At 39.2% G+C, this 18,083-nt stretch overlaps 1 protein-coding gene across 1 annotated transcript; it reads right to left on the bottom strand.

Annotated features, from left to right (window-relative positions):
- Window positions 1-5,901: 5,901 nt before the first annotated feature.
- Window positions 5,902-15,103, bottom strand: LOC140269485 (uncharacterized). Its single transcript, XM_072364606.1, has 3 exons — window positions 14,435-15,103; window positions 11,884-12,043; window positions 5,902-11,264 (listed from the first exon to the last, which is right to left on the bottom strand). The coding sequence occupies exons 1-3, from the start codon at window positions 15,101-15,103 to the stop codon at window positions 5,902-5,904; spliced, it is 6,192 nt and encodes a 2,063-aa protein (XP_072220707.1).
- Window positions 15,104-18,083: the final 2,980 nt, after the last annotated feature.

Here is an 18,083-nt window from a genome sequence, read left to right as displayed (position 1 = left end):
TTGAAGGAAATCAACCCTGAAATTGTACTCAAGTATAATACTCTTGTAAATATTTAGTTTTATGCAAACACTGCGGAAGATGGTGGATGAAACATTCCGATCTCGTATTCAAGTAAAAGTATCTGCATCACAATGTGAAACTAGTGCAATGTACATTATTGTCTTGTATTTAAAAAAAATTATGAGGAGTAAAATGTACATAACCCATCATTTTTAAACTCTTAATATACATTGTTTTAATACATTGTTTTGGTGCTCATTTTAAGTTAATTTCTTGTAGGCCTTATAATAAATTATGTTTCTGTATTTGAATGACTAGAAAATGAACTGATCTCCAAAAGGCCTAAATTCAGATATAACATCATTTGCATGATGGATGAATTCAGGAAACAACTCCAGTGGACTGATGTGACAGAAATAGAACATTTTGTCTGCAATGGCAGGGTCCAGTTAGCTGTAGAACTTTCTGCAAAGATAATTTCTTAAGCACATTGTGGATCAATCACGCTTTGGGCGTGTGTTGTAGATAGTGAAACGTTTCAGGTGTATCTGGAAGCAAAGATCACAATGTCTCTAAAAAAGGATGACTTGTACAAACATCCTAGATTCACAATGGAGTACCTGAAGTGTTGCAAGATCATTGTTTCCCCAAGAAACCCAAGAAAGTTCAACCCCAACCTAACCATCAAAAGTATTTAATGTGAAACATTAAAGTTAACTAAAGCATTAAAGTACCTGACTAAAGCTCACAAATGTGTTTAGGGGAGTTGAAAGTACAAAGTTCTCCTGAGATAAAGGATTATTAATTAGTATTATATAATATGATTACGAATAAATACTCCATGAGGAAAAGTAATATGACCAGATAAATACAGGCACGATGATTAAAGCAAAAACCAAAGAACAAATCCTCAAAGGCTGATGGTACTGAATGGCCCACACAGAATCCCCTTGATGAGTAAATAGTGAAGCTCCCATTTAAATCTGTCTCAGGAAATTCATATGAAAAACACTCACTAAGAGGCAGGGGTGGGGAGGGCATGAAAATTCCTGCTCCCAAGCCCATTATGGGGCCGCTCTGTTGGGGTTGGCCACAGAGACAGACAGAGGAGGCCGGGATTGTCACAGACAGAGCAGGGATTGTGTATTGCTGATCTGTCACCTAACTGCAGCAACAGAATGCAGACAGCAGGCCTTAATTATTGTCTGTAGCCTGGCGTTTGCTGGTGCCACAGTTTGGGCCGAATAGCTCCCATTCTTGGCAATGTTTGGAATTTATCGTTTAGTTATTTTATTTATGTTGCTTGTTTTCCAAAGCCACAGCACTGCAGGGGAGCTGATTAAAAGGGGCATGTTAGAAGAATCAAATAAGACTCTACATTAATCAAGTTTAGCCAGCTTGTTGTGGGACAGAGAGGGAAACAGATCTTCTCTGGGTGTCATCACTTCTAAACCGCAGGCACTGTGCAGCAAAAGGCATGCTTTGTTTCATCTCCCATGATGGTGAATCACCAACTCATGTGCACAGTAGCCATAGCAATGGTCTCCAATATTATTGGCCAGAGATTACACTGAGAAAGTGATAGATACAGACGGAACACTGTTCACGAGCAAACACTGGGAATTTGTAATGTGTTTCATCGTAAAGTTTTTCTCTCTCTTTTTTTGTGTGCGGGTTTATTAGTTTTGTCTCTTTCTTTTGGTTTGGGAAATTAGAAAGTCTCTTTGTGGGTCATCACTGAGCAGATTTAGTGAAGCAAGTGTTGCAGCCCAATTCGCCTCAGTGGGTGCATGAAGAGCAGACTGAAGTAAATCTCAAAGTGACAAAGAAGGGCTATAAATCCCTGCCAGGGGCCTCCGGTGGTCTTTTATAAGGTCATTGTGTGGTGGTCATGTTATTTTCAGCGATGGAAGGGGAATAAGTTCATTTTCTCAAGTATGCTGCTTTAGTCGTTTCTACTTCTTTGCTTCAGCACAGATCTTCTCCTGTATGACTTCTCTCAGTATAAATTCCTATGAGTTGATGACGTCTCCACAAAAGAAACCCCCCATCTTAAAATGTATTTTATTCTAAAAAGTCCCAAACGAAGGAAAGAATCCATCCAAACTCCAAATTTGTGGATCGTCATTATTTTTTTTGTTTTCTTTCTTTTTTGTTTCTTTCTTTTTAAAGCTTACAACTCATCAGAGTGTAAGAATCATTGTCACCTCAGAATATCCACAGAAATGAATGACTTAACCGAGTCAAAGCCAAAGCTGAACATTTCAATATTTTGTCCAAAGTTAATCAACAACAACAAAGGACGTCATATCATAAAATGAGAATGACAAACATAACCTGGACACAAATACTGATTCCATTATGTGTGCTTTTAAATTAAAACAGTTTATTTAATATTTCCCTGAAAGTTTTACTCATTATACTCAGAGTTAATTTTGCTGACGATACTTCTTTGCTTAAGCTTTAATGTGAGCTTAAAAGCAAGGCTTATGCTCCTACTTTTATTAGTAGTTTCAATTTATTTTTATTTTTTTCTTCAGAGTTTCAGAGTGTTTTTCTTTCTTTTATCTTTTTTACTAGTGCATACTGGCCCTCATCTGTCAGTCGTAAGCAAAATGAGCAGAGCAGGACTCATTTTGGAGAGCAGCGCTTTCACTGGATACCTTTGGACCATAGTAACAACAGAGGAATTAAACTGTTGGGGCTGTTTTCCAGATCTCCATAGTGACTGGCAAAACCCTTGGAAAGTATCCAGGATGGTCACTTTGTAAAGACCTTTCTCTTGCTGGCTGTCTTTGTCTCCCCTTTTGTTTTTCTCACTCTGTGCATGTGTGTGCTCACAGGGAGTGATTTGGTCAGGAACAGTGAGGGGAAACACCCAATAGCCAGAGCATTTTGGAGCTTTTCCCCTTTCGTTATCATGAATTTGTCATGTGTAAGACGTCAGAAAGGTAGGATAAAATTGTCTAAGTTGATCCTTGGACACATTAAAACCTGCTGTCATCCAGCCATTTCAAAGATAAAATTATCTGGCCACATTTATTTGAAACCAGTCATTGAGGATTGCATCAGTTGTTGTTTGAACATGCCTGACTGGATCAGAGGACATCACTGACATTATCTGACAGATGCAGGTGACACTCACCCTCTCCTCACCTGCCGGAAGATGAGTGGAGATAAAGCCTGGAGATAACAAAAGCTTTCAGACCCTTTTGATTTTTCTAGATTTCCTAGATTCTAACTCATTGTAAAATGGATACATATAAATGGATACAAGCAAGAAGTAGTTTGTTATAGTTGTAATGAAATAGTTTCACGGTCGATGAAGATGGGACAATCTTAAAGTAGGAAAAACCTCTGAGCAGCATTTCACCAAGTTCCTTACTGTCAAGTGGCCAGACAAAAGACATTCCTTAATAAAAGGAAAAACCTCAGATGGCAAACTGGCAACCTGTCACACCACAAGAAGTAAAGCACTCTGATCAACGAAGAATAGAATACTTGTCCACACTTCCCAAAATATGTGAAGGAAACAATCTCTGAGGATCACCTCCTTTTTACCATCTCTATGGTCAAATAGGGTGAAGGCAGCATCATTGTATTATGTTTTTTTTTACTTACTTTTTTACTTAATGAAGCTTTTATATAGGATCCCCCATGGTACCTTTTTTGTTTTATGAGGTGTTGTATAGCTGGAAATAAAAGATGAGTACTTCAATGTGCCATGTATTGTTGTGTTTTAATATGTTTTGATAAATAGTATTTATTTATTCTATCAGGTAAAATAGACTCAACTTTATAGTGATGGTGTTACAGAAACATATCATTGGGTGACAGGCAGGATATATCCTGGAAAGGTTGTCAGTTTGTCACAGGGTCCTGCAATGATCCAGTACCCGAACACGGCCATGTACTGACACTCCCTGTCCAACCTGCTTGCAACTGATGTGTGATGTGAATGTGTGGGACCATTCTTAAGAAGACTTGAGGATCCCTAAGTTGTCAAAGATGCTTTATGCATATGCTGAGTGAGGGGTTTGAGTATTTAAGTAAATTAACACTTTACAGTTTTTTAAAATTTTTGATGAAATTCAAAACACTGTAAAAAAATCTTTTTTTTCTTAGCAATGTTTCAGCAGTCTGTGTAGATTGATGAGAAAATATTCACTTAATCTTATTTAAAGGGTCTGAAAAATAAAAAAAATGTGGAAAAAGTCTGAAAGCTTTCTGTCTGCACTTCACTTTTTGACAACGACATGTAATGATTTGAGTATTTTAGAAAGGTAATACCTACGCCCAATGTGGGTTAGTTATTTTGGTCTGGGACATTCAAGTTTCAGGATAAACTGACTATTGTAACCCCTGGATTGATTTACAATTCACATGTTTTTGTTACTTTAATAAGCTTATAAAAGTCAGATGTCATTAGAATGAAAATACTTCTTGGCAATCATCATAAACAGGATTAGTTTCACCAATTTGCAAATCTCAATTTGGAAAGTAACTTTTAAGAGGCAGAGTTATGTCACCCAATTATTTTGTCAGATTGTACACAATGACCGTCTTTCTGACGAGCAAATCAAGCATGAATTTTTACTGCTTGTAAGACAAATCTGCAGCTGTTCAAATTCAATTATAGATATTTGCTTGTATGAAATGTACATCTCCCACTACACATCTATAAGCTTTTAAAGCCAATTAGTAAAAACTAAACTAAAAAAAAGTCATTAAGATATTATATACGTATTATAAGTAATGTAATGATAAAACAGGCGGTAGATGTATGAATAAAGAATGTGCAAGGTTGGAAATCATCACCTACATACACAGATTTTTCTCTCGACTTGGTGGGAGAAACAAGCTGTGACGACACCACTAACCTCTTAATCACATTTCAGGTCGATGTGGAGTAAGATCAGAGCTGCGTTTTTGTCCATCTGTCAAAAAAGTCTGTAGATCTGATTGTTTTCTTTTGATTGTCTACACTTGAGGGAAATAATGGGAAACTTACATTCAACAGCAGTTCATATGTATGCTTATTCAGTGAAGTGTGTGAAATCTAGAGTTTAGTTTAAAAACATTTGGGCTGCATCTGCCCTGAGGGTATTTTTCAGATAATTGAAAGACTCTTAGCATCTGGATTTGAGTTTATTTTTAGGATTTAAGAACTGAAGTTTCATTTCATTTGCGCACAGACTTATGAAACGTCTTCTGACACTTTTGCACAGCAAGAAGAAGTCTTTACAAGATCACAAACCCAAAACTTGGCTCTGAGTGAGCACATGATGACAGATGAGAGAAAAATATTCACTTTTATGAGAGGAAACCTCCGGCGGAACCAGACACAGGGAGGGTGGCGTTCTCCCTCAGCCAGATAGTGTGAGTAGAGAGTGGAGACAAATTCTGAATGAAAGTATATATATATTGAAAAAGAAGAAAAATATTGCAACTCTGTTTTCAATCAAGCTACTATTTGAGTCATTTACAAACTTTTTCTTCTGAAATGTGTCAGTTAATGGTCCTTGGGTAAATGCACATGTATATGACATTTTGTAGTAATCTAAAATAAATAGATAGATAAATAAAATATATACAAATACATCTTTCTTTGGCAGGTACAGACATTTCTTGGATGTATTGCAATAAATTTCAGAAGAAATCAGGGATTTTTTTGTTGGTGATATGCTGTAATTTGCAACCATCAGTGATACAGCAGTGAAGTTATTTGTATAAAAATGTGTTTGACTATATTCCAACATAAATAAGAGGCACAACTCTCCTCAGTCAACATACACATCTATGAGGTTATTGTTGATAGGTATTTCACTAAAACAAAATATTTCTAGCAGCATCACAAGAAAAACTACATTGTGTTTCTGTGAAATTATAGTGTCCCGCTCTCATAATATTGGGCAGTATTGGCTGCATCTCAAATGAAGAGAGTCCATAGAGTCTTGTGCTTGCAGCACACCCTGTTGCCCACTAGGTGTCCTTCTTGCCTGTGTCACAGCTGACGACTCGCTCTCAGGATGCACTTTTCTATCAGGGATTTTAAACTCAACGGATGCAAATGATGACTGACTGCCGTTTCTATTTGCCCAGGTTTTGGAAGTATCAACAGTAGGTGACACCCTGAAGCCTCTTCCTTTCACACTGATTGAATCTTGTTTCCCACTTCGGATACTGGAGTCATCTAAGAAGGGGTCAGAGTCACTTCCATGTGGCATGTTGTAGTAGGTGCACTTTGGAGTTAGAGGCTTTGCCATTTCCTCAAGCTCTGATGAGGATAGGGCTACAAGGGGCCTGTGCTGGGTTTTAGAGTGAGGTGGGGAATCCTCGCTTGTATTCTCCTGACCTGTGTCTATGGATGTGCTATCGAAATTACCGTACATTCCCAGAGAGACTGGAGGCGATTTTCTTATCAGATGGTTCTCTTTGAGGAGCCATCTCCCTCGATCAATCAAAACCCCATCGGCTGAGTCTTTATCAGTGTTGAAAGAAATACGTTGTACATTTTGTGTGTCAGCTTCAGTGTCTCCTTTTAATGAGCTTGCAGCACTGAGATAAGAAAGATCTTCCCTCGAGGCTTTAATGCCTGTGTCAGCGGATGAAAAACTCCCTTCAAGGGAATTGTGAAAGGCATCTGAGCTATACGCCACGGACAGTTTTGAGCCATCCTGCTCTGTATTTGACCTCTCCATCCTTTCTGCTGAATGGGGGTGCACTTGAAAACATTTCCCTGAAGCTTCTTCTCCACTCTCGGAGACAATATCTAAAGACTCCTGAGTTTTATATCCTCCACTTTCCGATGTCTCTGGCCTATAATCAGATAAATCAGAAGTGATTGGGCTAGGGAGGCATTTCAGCCCGTAAGAGCTGTCCTTTCTACTTTTCGGTATCATACTCTGCTTTGTTTGTACAACTCGAGCATCCTCAGGCTCGATCCTAACTTTGCCCTGATTGTCATATGTGAATATAAGTGCACAAGACTGGAGGGCATAATTTACAAAGTCTAGTAATTCCTGTGATATTTCCATTGGATGGGAAGAACTGCTGCTTCTTTCCTCATGCTCCTGTCCTACCTCATCTGTTTCATGAACACCTTTGTCATCATCACCTTGGTCTTCAGCATAATATGTGGCTGGAAATTCAGTGCTATGTTTAGATTTTCTGTCTTCACAGCTACTGGTGGGCTGCTGCAAGGAAGAGGCCTCTTCTAATACACGTTTACAATCCTCGTCATCAGCAAAACTGTCTCCATCTTCAGAAACATGTCCTTCCTCTATCTCATCTGTTGATTGTGTTTCCATGTGTTTTAATCCTTCATCTAACTTGTTTTCTTCAACACTGCCCTGCTCCTCTTCATCTACAGTCTGCTCTGCTGCCATATTTTCTTCAACCTCTGACTCGTCTATGACTTCTTTGTCTGTTGATTCTTCCATCGGACTAAATCTCGTTTTCTCAAGAACTTTTCTGCTATCTTCAACGACATCGCACTTTTTTTCTTCAGTCTCTTTCTTGCTGTCATTGTCCTCTTCGTTTTCACTCTCTTCCACTTCTTCATTGTCCTCTTCGTCATTTCCCTCACTAACCATCTCTATAAACTGCTCTTTCTCCTCCTCTTCTTTTTCCTCAACATCAACATCAATTTCTTCATTTCCCTCTTCAAAAACCTCTTCAACATGTTTGTCAGTAACTGCATCAGTTTCTTCTACCTCATCCTCTCCCAACTCTTCTTCTGCATCTTTCAGAATAAGTCCCCCCGTTTCTACAATGCCTTCTTTCACTTCCTCCTCTTCATCCTGAGAACTTGGATCATCTTCTTCCTTCTCCTCCCTCTCAGTGATTATAGACTCTGCTTCCTCTTCGTTTTCACTTTGCTTCTCTTCAGTTTCCCCTTCCATACTTTTGTCTTCCTCCTCTGTCTCTGCAGCACCCTCTCTCTCATCTGTATCTTTATCACTGTTATCCTCCCCTGTTTCGTCTTCTACTAATCCTTCATCTGTCTCTTCAGCTTCTTCTTTCTCCCCTACTTCTAATCTCTCCCCCATCTCCTCTACCTCTCCTGTTATCTCTCCCTCTGTCCCCTCCTCTACTTTCTGAACAGAATCCTCATCATTTTCTTTCTCATCCTCCTCATCCTCCTGCTTTTCATTTTTCTCATCCTCCTCTATTTCCCCCTCTTCATTACCATTCTCTGTTGCTCGTCCTTCATTGTCATTCTCTTCATCAGTTTCTATAACTGTTGTGTTTTCAGATTCTCTGATCTCTACTTGCTCAACTGCTTCCTTCTCCTTTTCTTTTGATGGCTCATTATTTTCTGTCTGTAGCTCCTGATCTTCCTCAGGTTCGTCATTACCCTGTGTTACGTTATTTATGTCCTCAGTTGTTGTATTAGGCTCTGGTGAATGTTTAGTTTCATCTGAGCATTCTTTGACAAATTGCTCCACATCTTCTTCTGTGTCTGACTGGTTTCTAACAGTTTCAACAAATGTGCTCTCCTCGACAGGGTAAAAACTTTTAGTCTGTTGGATTGTTGAAGTAATCTCTGCTCTGAGCTCTTGTGGCATGTTCAGCTCATCCATCAGTTCATCAATGCGCCTATCCTGATCCTCAAATGCATCGCCAACTTCAGAGACAACATCTAGTGCAAACTCTGTTTCTGAAACTCTGGGGGAAAGAGGTTCACTTTCAAACCTTTCCCTCAAAATCCGGAAATCATTCCACCGCTCTCTTAGCTGAGAAGATGCTCTACTTTGCAAATCTGTCAGACTTGCTCTCTGCTCATCCTCATCTTCAATTGTAGATATTCTCTGCACGGACTCCATCATAAGCATGGCCTCCGAGGTGATTCTCGACTGGTTACTCTCTCCGGAGCCTTTTTGGCTCTCTCTCAGAGTCATGACTGACAAGAATGACATGAAAGCTTTACATGACGAGCCAAACACTGAGGTTACTGGCTTTGTGAAATCAGGAAGGCTGTTAGAATTCTGAAGAGTGGATGCTTCATTGCTGGCAGATGCTCTTCTGATACACTGAATCGATGAACAAAGCTGTCGAAGGACGGGTTTTATCTTTGCTTTGGGGCTTAAAATATTGGACGTAGATATTTCACTGTCATCTGGAACGATGGCCTCTGTTGATTTGTGCAACCTCAGCCTGTTCTCCTGGTGCACAGGGTCAGCACTGACACTTGGCATTGAAACACATAAACCTCGTGTTCGGTGATCACTGAGCAGTGGAGCTGACACTGGGCCTTCATGGTAAATAGGAACTGAGAGACAAGAGGATGATTTCTTCATAGCATCATTTAAATTGCTCTGGCATTCATTTATTTCATCTGATTCAGAGTCATCGCCTATCTTAAATACAACCCTTGTCCGAGTATCTGCTTCATCCATGATTGCCTCCTCAGTGTATGGCACTTGGTCTGGGCTGACTTTCTCCAACCAGTTCTCAACATACTGGTGGATTAAAGAGGGAGTGGGATTGAGAGAAGGCATCGAACCACTCTCACTCAGTTCTAAAGACTTTTTGGGTGGTGACAAACTATATTCAATCATGGATTTTGGCTTGCTGATTGTCCTCTTCCCTGTAGAAAGGGATTTTTTCGTTTCTAAAATGTCTGACATGTTCTTCTTCATTTGAGGCCTTCCGGTTGGAGTATTTACATTATAGCCATTATCCTTAGCAGTGGTTTTGTTTGTGTTTTGTCTCTGAGAAGGAGTTCTCTTAACATTTTCAGAGCTAACCAATGAGGCTGAATCCTTCCCAAGGGATTTTTCATCTTTCACTGGTCTCTTAGACTGAGGCTTTTCTATTCCCTTACTCTTTAAACTGCTTTTAGAACTTTTTAATGAATTCAAACTCCTTTTTTCCACACTGGCATCACTGCTAAGTTTGTCAGTTGATGAATATCTGCTATGTTTTGAGGAGCCAATTATGCTTTCCTTTGTTTTTTTATCTGTGATACTTGTTGAAGCTGAATTCTTCTGGTTCCCAACTAGTCTAATGTTTTTCTTCTTCTTGCTTTTAGGATTGTTATCCTCTTTAACTGTCTCCAGCTTTTCTCTGTTGACTGCCACTTGGGCTTCGTTCTCAGTCAGTGAAGTTAAACTGTTTGTAACCTGATGCATCAGAGATTCTGGCTCCGATGACAGTGATAGCATCTCCTCTTTCTGCCTCTGTGGTGAGTCAGCAGTGGGTGGCTGCCAGTTACAATCTATATCACAATCATTGCTGGAAGAGGGAGGCCTTGAGTCTGTGGATGGTTTGCTTTCTGACACAGGAGGGGAGCTATGTGAAGATGCGCCTTCTGGACTGTATTCATCATTTGCGAAATAGTTGTCAAAGCAGCCTTGACTCTCATAAATATGCATCACAGTCTCTGTAACCTCCATCCCATCATTCCTTAACTGAAGGACTTCAGCTACCCCCGATGACTTGATGGAGGAGCAGTTGTTGTTTGCTCCTGCTGAAGCAGTTTTCCGAGGCTTTGGGATTGGTCTATTGCTGCTGCTGCTGCTGTGTCTGACAACGCAGTATCCCTCAGTTGTCTCACCAGCAGCTGTCCTCTCCATGTAGGAGTAATGTCCCAGGGTGCTCTCTTGAACCCCTGTTTCTGTAATCATCTTCACGCTTTCAACAGATGTTTTCTTATTAACGTGTCGAGGACCTGGTGTAGGAGAACGCTTGAAACTTGTTTTTGCTTTACCCAAAGCTGTTGAAGTATAGCCTTCATATAATTGTTCATCATTAAAGCTAACGTCCTTTCCAGCTCCATCATGATAGTTCTCCTCTTTTGATTCATCCTCTTGGACATTTGAGGAATCTTTGGCAACGGCATTGTTTGAGTCAGGTGAGCTGTTGCCCGACCCAGATACAGAGGCACAGACTGTCCTCTTGTTAAGGCTAGAGCGGCTGAGCGTGGTGGTCCAGTGGAGCATCTCCTCCTCCTTAATGGTCAGACGAACTTTCATCTCTACAGTCATGCTGCCATCTTGATTCACACGGAACGACTTTTCAATGTCATCATCATGTGGTACAATGCCAGTTTGATGCTCATCATCTACCCTCCCAGTTCCACACATCTCCACTGGTTCGTGAGGCTGATTGGCTTCTGTTTCAAGTGATCCATTGTGGTTATGCAGGTAGCCATTGATGCTTCCATTCTGAGATTTATTTATCTGGTTAACGATGTATCGCTCTGAAGACAGAGAGAAGTTCCTCGAGCCTCTTCCACTTGAGAAAGATTTGTTCTTCTCTTTTGTTGGAGGGCATTTGATGAAAATGGAGGTGTTTGTGAACGAGAGGTGGGGGACACAAAGAGAAAAAAATTATAAATATCGTGCAGTATTCATGGAAGTCTGATGGAAGCATTTAAGTAAAAGAGTTTGACATAACCATAAGCAATGCTTATTTGCTTTAACGTTGATGGTTAGATGATAAGAGAGTAGATTAATTGTCCTGATTCCAGCTTGTTTACTAAGCTATACATTGCTTCACACACACCATCTTACCAACCCTGTCTCACAACAAATTATAAAATTTTTCCTCGTGCTGTCAGCTGCATTTTTAATCACTCTTTAAACAACTTTAACAAAGAGCACCTATTGAATTTTTCATGTGAAGCACACTTTATGAAAGTCGTGTAATTATGCTGTCTTATTTCAGTTTTTTCTCCTTGATCAAGAGCAACTTAATACAAACTGTAAAATATGTAAAACAATGAGTCTCAACATATTTGTGCCTAACTGCAAGTGTGTTGACAGTTCTCACATTTGTCATAACTGGCTATGACGTCTCAAGGAGTTTAGATAATGGTATGAAAATCATAATAAATCCTATTCTATAGTTTGTCCATCAGTTTTATAAACACTTACTAGTTACAGGCTGAAATGTCGATGCTTCCTCTGTTTCGATGTACATGACCTGAGCCGTCTGGCCTGTTCTGTTAAAATTGTAGTTTCCTAATCTGAAGGGCTCGTTGCCAGCAGCCACAACAACTCCAGAGCACAAGATAAGTGCAGGAAGACCATCAACCTGAAAGAAAAAAATAGAGAAGTTAGAAACATAACAGCATCCAAATGTTATTCTTTAAATAGAAACACGGCAATGGATTATTTGAACTGTTTCATACTAATTATGCATCCATTTTTAGTATAGCAGTACAGCATTTGCTAAATTACTTTGCTTCCCTTGCATGGACAAGTACTATGAGTTGTTTATGCCACAACTTATCATGAAACAGACCACCAATCGTGGAACTTAAGTAGGCATTAATGGTGTTAATTGTATTTAAAGATTCTCATGATCTTTAACTGAAGGCTTGTTGTTCTTAAAGGATTAATGAGGTGACTCACCAGGGGGCGGATATTTTGATTGCGCCTCTTAGCTTTTCTTGGAATGCTTTTACCTCACGCTTAACCTTTCTCTGCTAATCAAACTTAAAAGACATTAAAACATTCTACAAACTCAAATTGCACATCGGCCCTCTATCAGGTCCTGCACTGCATTCAAACCATGCCTCTAAAATTGCATCACATCCAAAAAGTTCCCATATAGACTGTGCAGGGCCATGTTATACAGAAGGAAGTTATGGCCAAAGTAAGTTTTGCGGCTTTAATTGAGATAACTATGTAAAACATTGAAAATATACTATTGAAATTAAAGAAGGGATTATCTGAGAGGAGAAATGGTGCATAAAAATAAGGCTGATTTGTGTTTGTTAGTCTGCCAACTGCTTTTCAATCTTACAGTAAAGACTATCCTGTTTGAGTGACCCAGACATACCTTTGCTTAATATAGCTGTAGGTCACTTCAGAAAATAAGTCCATTAAGGACGACAGCAGAAGTTGCATTGACTTACATGGCATGGAGCTGACTGAAGAGGCATAAGACCATTCCCTGGTTTCAATATTTAAACACACTGGAATGAAAATATTTTTTCCAAGTTCTAAACCAGCATCCATGTGTTATTTATTATTCATCCCTTGTTCCATGCAAAATATATGTAAAAGAAATCTCAACTGACCAATTTTTTCCATATTCCCTTTATGTGAATCGAAAAAATCGAATGGGTCTTATTAATTGAATATTAAGTAATATACTAAATTAATATTGAAGTAATTTCTTCCTTACTAATCTCTTATCCAAACATTGTAGGTAAGGGATGTGAGTATGATCCAATCAAATCTCAGGAATTACATTCAACTCATTTGGAAATTGATCACATTACTGCTGCTAACACGCTTTTATGCCAAGTGTTGCCTGAAGACATTAAATAATATATTTGCATGGCAATTTTTTCTCCCTGTTCAGTTCAATCCTAGATTTTATCATTTTGTGGAGCAGAGTATTAGTAGATGGAATAAATTGAATCATACAAATGTGTCAACATTTTGAGATGTCTTTGTTTTTTACAATTTGCCAACTAGATTCATCAACTATGTCTGACTCCAGCTTGCATGAAGAGGTTGGATGATCGCCTCCAAACAGCCTTTACAAAAATGTAAAGAAAACTAAATTTAAGCTAAACTGAAGTGGACAGAATTAAATCATCCTAAAATGTGTGCCATTAGAGTGATTCACTGCTTTTCATGTATGTAAAAGCTTTTGGAGAGTGATGTGGGAAGTCCACATCAAAGGAAATTCTTTTATTCCACAGAAAACACTGAACTAACCCTAACCCTAACCCTGCCCCTGAACTTCCTGGAAGGCCCTGTTTGTAATCGAGGTGTTACTACTTTTACTTATCTGACATTAAAATACAACAAAATTGCATAATGCCTGCCTAGTTCAGAACATCTCAAACAAATGTTCTTTCCACATATCAAGTGCGGCTAATCAGACAAAAAAAATACATCCTCCTTAACCAACCACTGTTTCTCTGGTAATTCACCCATGCCAGACATCCATTGCATCATTGGTTATAGTGCTCTGTTCTACGATTGCCGGCTTGTCTTTACACATGTAGCCAGTTGTTCCATTGTTACTACCTTCCTTACCAGTGTAGCAGCATAACACAGCAGATTCACTTCAACCTCCCATGCCATCTCTAAACTTTCATACACGACATCAGTGTGCAACCAAGGCGCATTAGTCACAGTGAAATATGTGAAAAGCTCTGCAACTGTAGAAACAACAATTTGTTGTCTCATCTTGTTGCTTGTTTACAGTTTTTATGTAGAGCTGACTACTGGCTCTAGCTTCACATTGAATAGACAGACATAGTGCATGGTATCCATCTACTCGCTGCAAAAAAACAAATGAGCGTATTACCCAAATGTCTTACCATTCCCAACAAGTCTTCCAATCAAAACCTATTCCTGTTGTGAATTTGTATAGGAGGACTTTATTTGAACTTGATTAAACTAATATTTTGCTCATTTCAAAAATCTAGAGATCATTCCAATTTCCAGTTTATCCACTTACTCTTCTGCCTTCTGTAGAGTAGAGTTTCAGCACTGGGAACTGCAGGATTTGAGACAAATAATCCAGCAAAGCATCAAATGTTGGTGCTATTCTTCTCTGCAACACAACTGTACGTTTAACAGTGGGATCCCTGTTTTTGATGATCACAAGCTTCTTTGGTGTTCGTACTGCCACCCTTTGGGTGATCTTTGCTGGCCTGTTGACTGTATTATTCCCTTTACCAGACTGGCCAAATCTGAGTCCTTGACGCCTTCGTCGGCCTGCACTGGGCGGTCTGGTGGTATTCCAAGGAACCTGCCGCTGATTCACTTCGTCCAGGTTTAGAGGTTTCACACGCTTCTGATCAGAGCAAACATAAGCTCCCCCATCCTGTAAATCATCTAAAGCTTTAAGAAGGTGCGTTCCTCGAGGTGTGGTGATGGTCCTAACTCCAAAAGGCAGAGGCACTTTCTTGGACAGAGCATCCAACAGAGCATCAAACGTCTTGAAGGTGCGGGCAGTGATGATCATACGATGCCCGCTGAAAGTATAGTCACCGCTTTTGTAGAAGCATACTCTTTTAGAAGTTGAAGGTTCAGAGATGGACTGCAAAGGTCGGGATGGTAACGTCTGCCCACTGTCAGAGGACAACCCCTGGGCTGGGGGGTCCTGGATGGGTGTGTTACTCATATTGTGTGGAGGAAACTAGAAAGAAAAGAAACATAAAATCATTCTGCAGCTTTAATTTTTTCTAAAGTTTCTACACAGAAAAGCACAAAATAAATTTCTAGCTTATTAAAATGCCAAGTTTTTGATTGTTGGTGGTAATTCCATTGTGTTCAACTATATTTTTCCGGCAATGTTGTAAAAAATTTTGATTTTTTTTCCCTTATATTTGTTGTCACAGGTAAATCAAAGTGGTTAACATTGCCTTTTATTTTCCCAGAAAAACAGTAAATTACACTCTGCGGAGGGCAATTTATTTAACAGTGTCATAACCTACACCCTAAAATATAAACTTACAGGTGTTTAAACAGCTACAAGCTTTTTAAACAAAACCTGAACATCATACAGTCCACTCCATGAACTAAGATTTAGTGCTGAACTGTTGACACACAAAAAAACTGACTTAATCATTTGAATGTATTTTGTCTATCATATTCGTATAATAAGAGATAACAAATACTTGGCTGATAATAAAATGGCAGAGGAGAGCATGTCAGTACATTAAAAGATATGCATTTGTGTTCAAACAGTATGTTGTTTGGCATATTTAACAGTTATCATGTATATATAAGTCTACAGTAAAAAGAAACAATGCCATGACCAAATCCAATTCAACATTAATAATAACCGTCCACTGACACTGTGAACAGCAAGTCTAAGTGATTATGGACCCAGGCCTTACACACGGAAATCATACAAGCCATTCAGACAAATTACATCCTGTATCAAACAAAATAGAAAACAAAACAGAACCAACATTTCAGCTGATATGATGAACGAAGCTTACCGTAAAGCTCACATTTCTCCTGAATTATAACCGCAAAAACAGCATAAAGTATACATCTGTTGTTGCTCCGAGCTCTGGTCAAAGCCTCTCAGCGGTGTTCAAGGGCTATTTTGGGACATGCAACATCATGGCCAATTTGCTTAATCTTTGCTAACACTTAATCAGCACATAAGGTAAGAAAAGGGGGACTTACGCAGGACCTGTGCTGCAACAGATTGGAAACTTTTACTTTGCTTGTATTATTTTTGAATTTCCAGAGGCTGTTAGTTTAGCCTTTTCTTGAAGCTATGGAAGAAAAATTTTCATTTCTTCAAGTAGAATAGATATGTGTCGTTGAGATTCTATTTTTTGGGAAACCTCAACTCTCAAGAAAATTATGCAAAAATTTTGTTCTGATTTTTTTTTGTTTGTTACGCAAGGAGTCTTTGCACTAAAAAAACTAAGTGAGAGTCAAACTGAGTGACTGTGCGTTTAAAAGGCCAACGGGTTTGAGAGAGAAGGGAACTGGTGAGAGTTTGTGAAAGTAAATTAAATGTCTGGGTTAAATAATACTAGTAAACCTTTACTGCTCCCAACAGATACTGCAGGTAGCTTGGAGTATTCGAATTTGCAAGCAGCCTGCCTAATCAGATTTGCAAGGTCTTGGCCTAATAGGGATTAGTTTAAAGATTTTGCGCACTTGCTGACAGCATGAGGCAGAATAAGGTCTTTAGAGAGCACTTTTCCCTCACAGCAGGTATTAGTAATTCCACTGCCAGACCTCAAAACACATATTATGTCAGTATTTGGACTTGTCACATTCCATGCATTTCTTTATGGTATATCCACAACAATATACCTAGCAATAGATTTGAGACGGAGTTCAATTTTGGCTCTTTAAACTGTAACTAATGAACCAAATGCATCAGGAGGTCAACACTGTGTAACTATTCTGCAGTTGTGAGGCAGTGTGCCAATTCCTAACAGCCCCCAGCTGAGTAACAGCTACTGCTTCCTAATAACATGCCTGCATGCTCATGGAAGGAGGGGCCTGACTGATGGGGGTGGCAGCAAGGGTCACACAGTCCAGTGCAAGTGAACGACCAATATGTTTTCAGTTGTGCTAGTATTCCCTTTTGCCAACTGTATATTTAAAACACTTTAACAACCAGCATGGCACTTTTTTTCTTTTTTTGTGCTTGGCGAAATTATTTAAATAATTTGGAATGACTTTCTAACTTTCAATCACCAGTTGGTTACATCCTTTGCTCTTTGGATTAGCAAGCTCCGGTCAGTCAATCGCTGAAACATTAATGCCGTTTCAGATCAAGTATCAAGCATCACCTTGAACTGTTACAAGGCGAATGTAGCTCAGAACGAAGAGCGGTCATCTGCCGGTTGCAAAGTTGGTGGTTTGATTCCTGGCTTCCCCAGACCACCAGTGTCCTTGGGCGAGGCACTTAACTCAGTACTGCCTCAGAATGTAAATGTGTTGATGTGAGTGACGGAGAAAAAAACACTGTGACTGTGTTGCCCGTAACACTGAATAAAGTTAAGACGAGCTGTGTGAATGAGTGAATGCGGCTTGTAGTGTAAAGGTGCTTTGAGTGGTCAACTAGTCCAGAAGAGCGCTTTATAAGCACAGTCCATTTACTATTTAGGTCACAAGTTTGCACAACGGTGCCTTCATCAACAGCCAGAGATCAACCAAAAGACTCTCTGCGCAAGTGCGAGGCTCTTTCAATGCCTTTTAATTACACTGGGAGCCACATTGTCAACTGCAGCAAAACATACCATTTATACAACTATCTTTCTAGTAGTGGAAATGCCAACAAACTGAGAGCATCATTGTTACCTAAATAACACCCTATTTTGCTTATGACTTAACAATCTACAGTAGACACCTATTTAGATTACAATCACGTTCGTCTCTTGTTTAAATACAAGCGGCTCTTTGACGCCATCTAAAGATAATTTGCTATAATGCTAAAAATAGATGAACTTCTTCTCTTAGCGAAATGAGTCTGACGTGTTACTCCATATGTTTGTTCAAAATTGGGAAAATGTTGTCAATATATTTTTGAAAATTTGATTTATTTTTATTATTGAAAACAACCCCTGTAGCGTCTGCCAAAGTAATCATAGGTTCTATCTCGATTAGGTTTCCTTGAGTTTATG

Source organism: Leuresthes tenuis, unplaced genomic scaffold (genome assembly GCF_036924035.1).
Source record: "Leuresthes tenuis unplaced genomic scaffold, fLeuTen1.0.hap1 SCAF_14, whole genome shotgun sequence".
Lineage (NCBI taxonomy): Eukaryota > Metazoa > Chordata > Actinopteri > Atheriniformes > Atherinopsidae > Leuresthes > Leuresthes tenuis.
Note: the sequence above shows the minus strand (reverse complement) of the source record. Positions and strands in the feature narration are given on the sequence as shown.

Coding starts and splice junctions, on each gene's coding strand:
- LOC140269485 (XM_072364606.1), bottom strand. CDS start 15,103: ATGAGTAACACACCCATCCAGGACCCCCCAGCCCAGGGGTTGTCCTCT. Junction 12,044..14,434: donor ACTCTACAGAAGGCAGAAGA/GTAAGTGGATAA, acceptor TTTTTCTTTCAG/GTTGATGGTCTTCCTGCACT. Junction 11,265..11,883: donor GACATTTCAGCCTGTAACTA/GTAAGTGTTTAT, acceptor CTCCAACAAAAG/AGAAGAACAAATCTTTCTCA.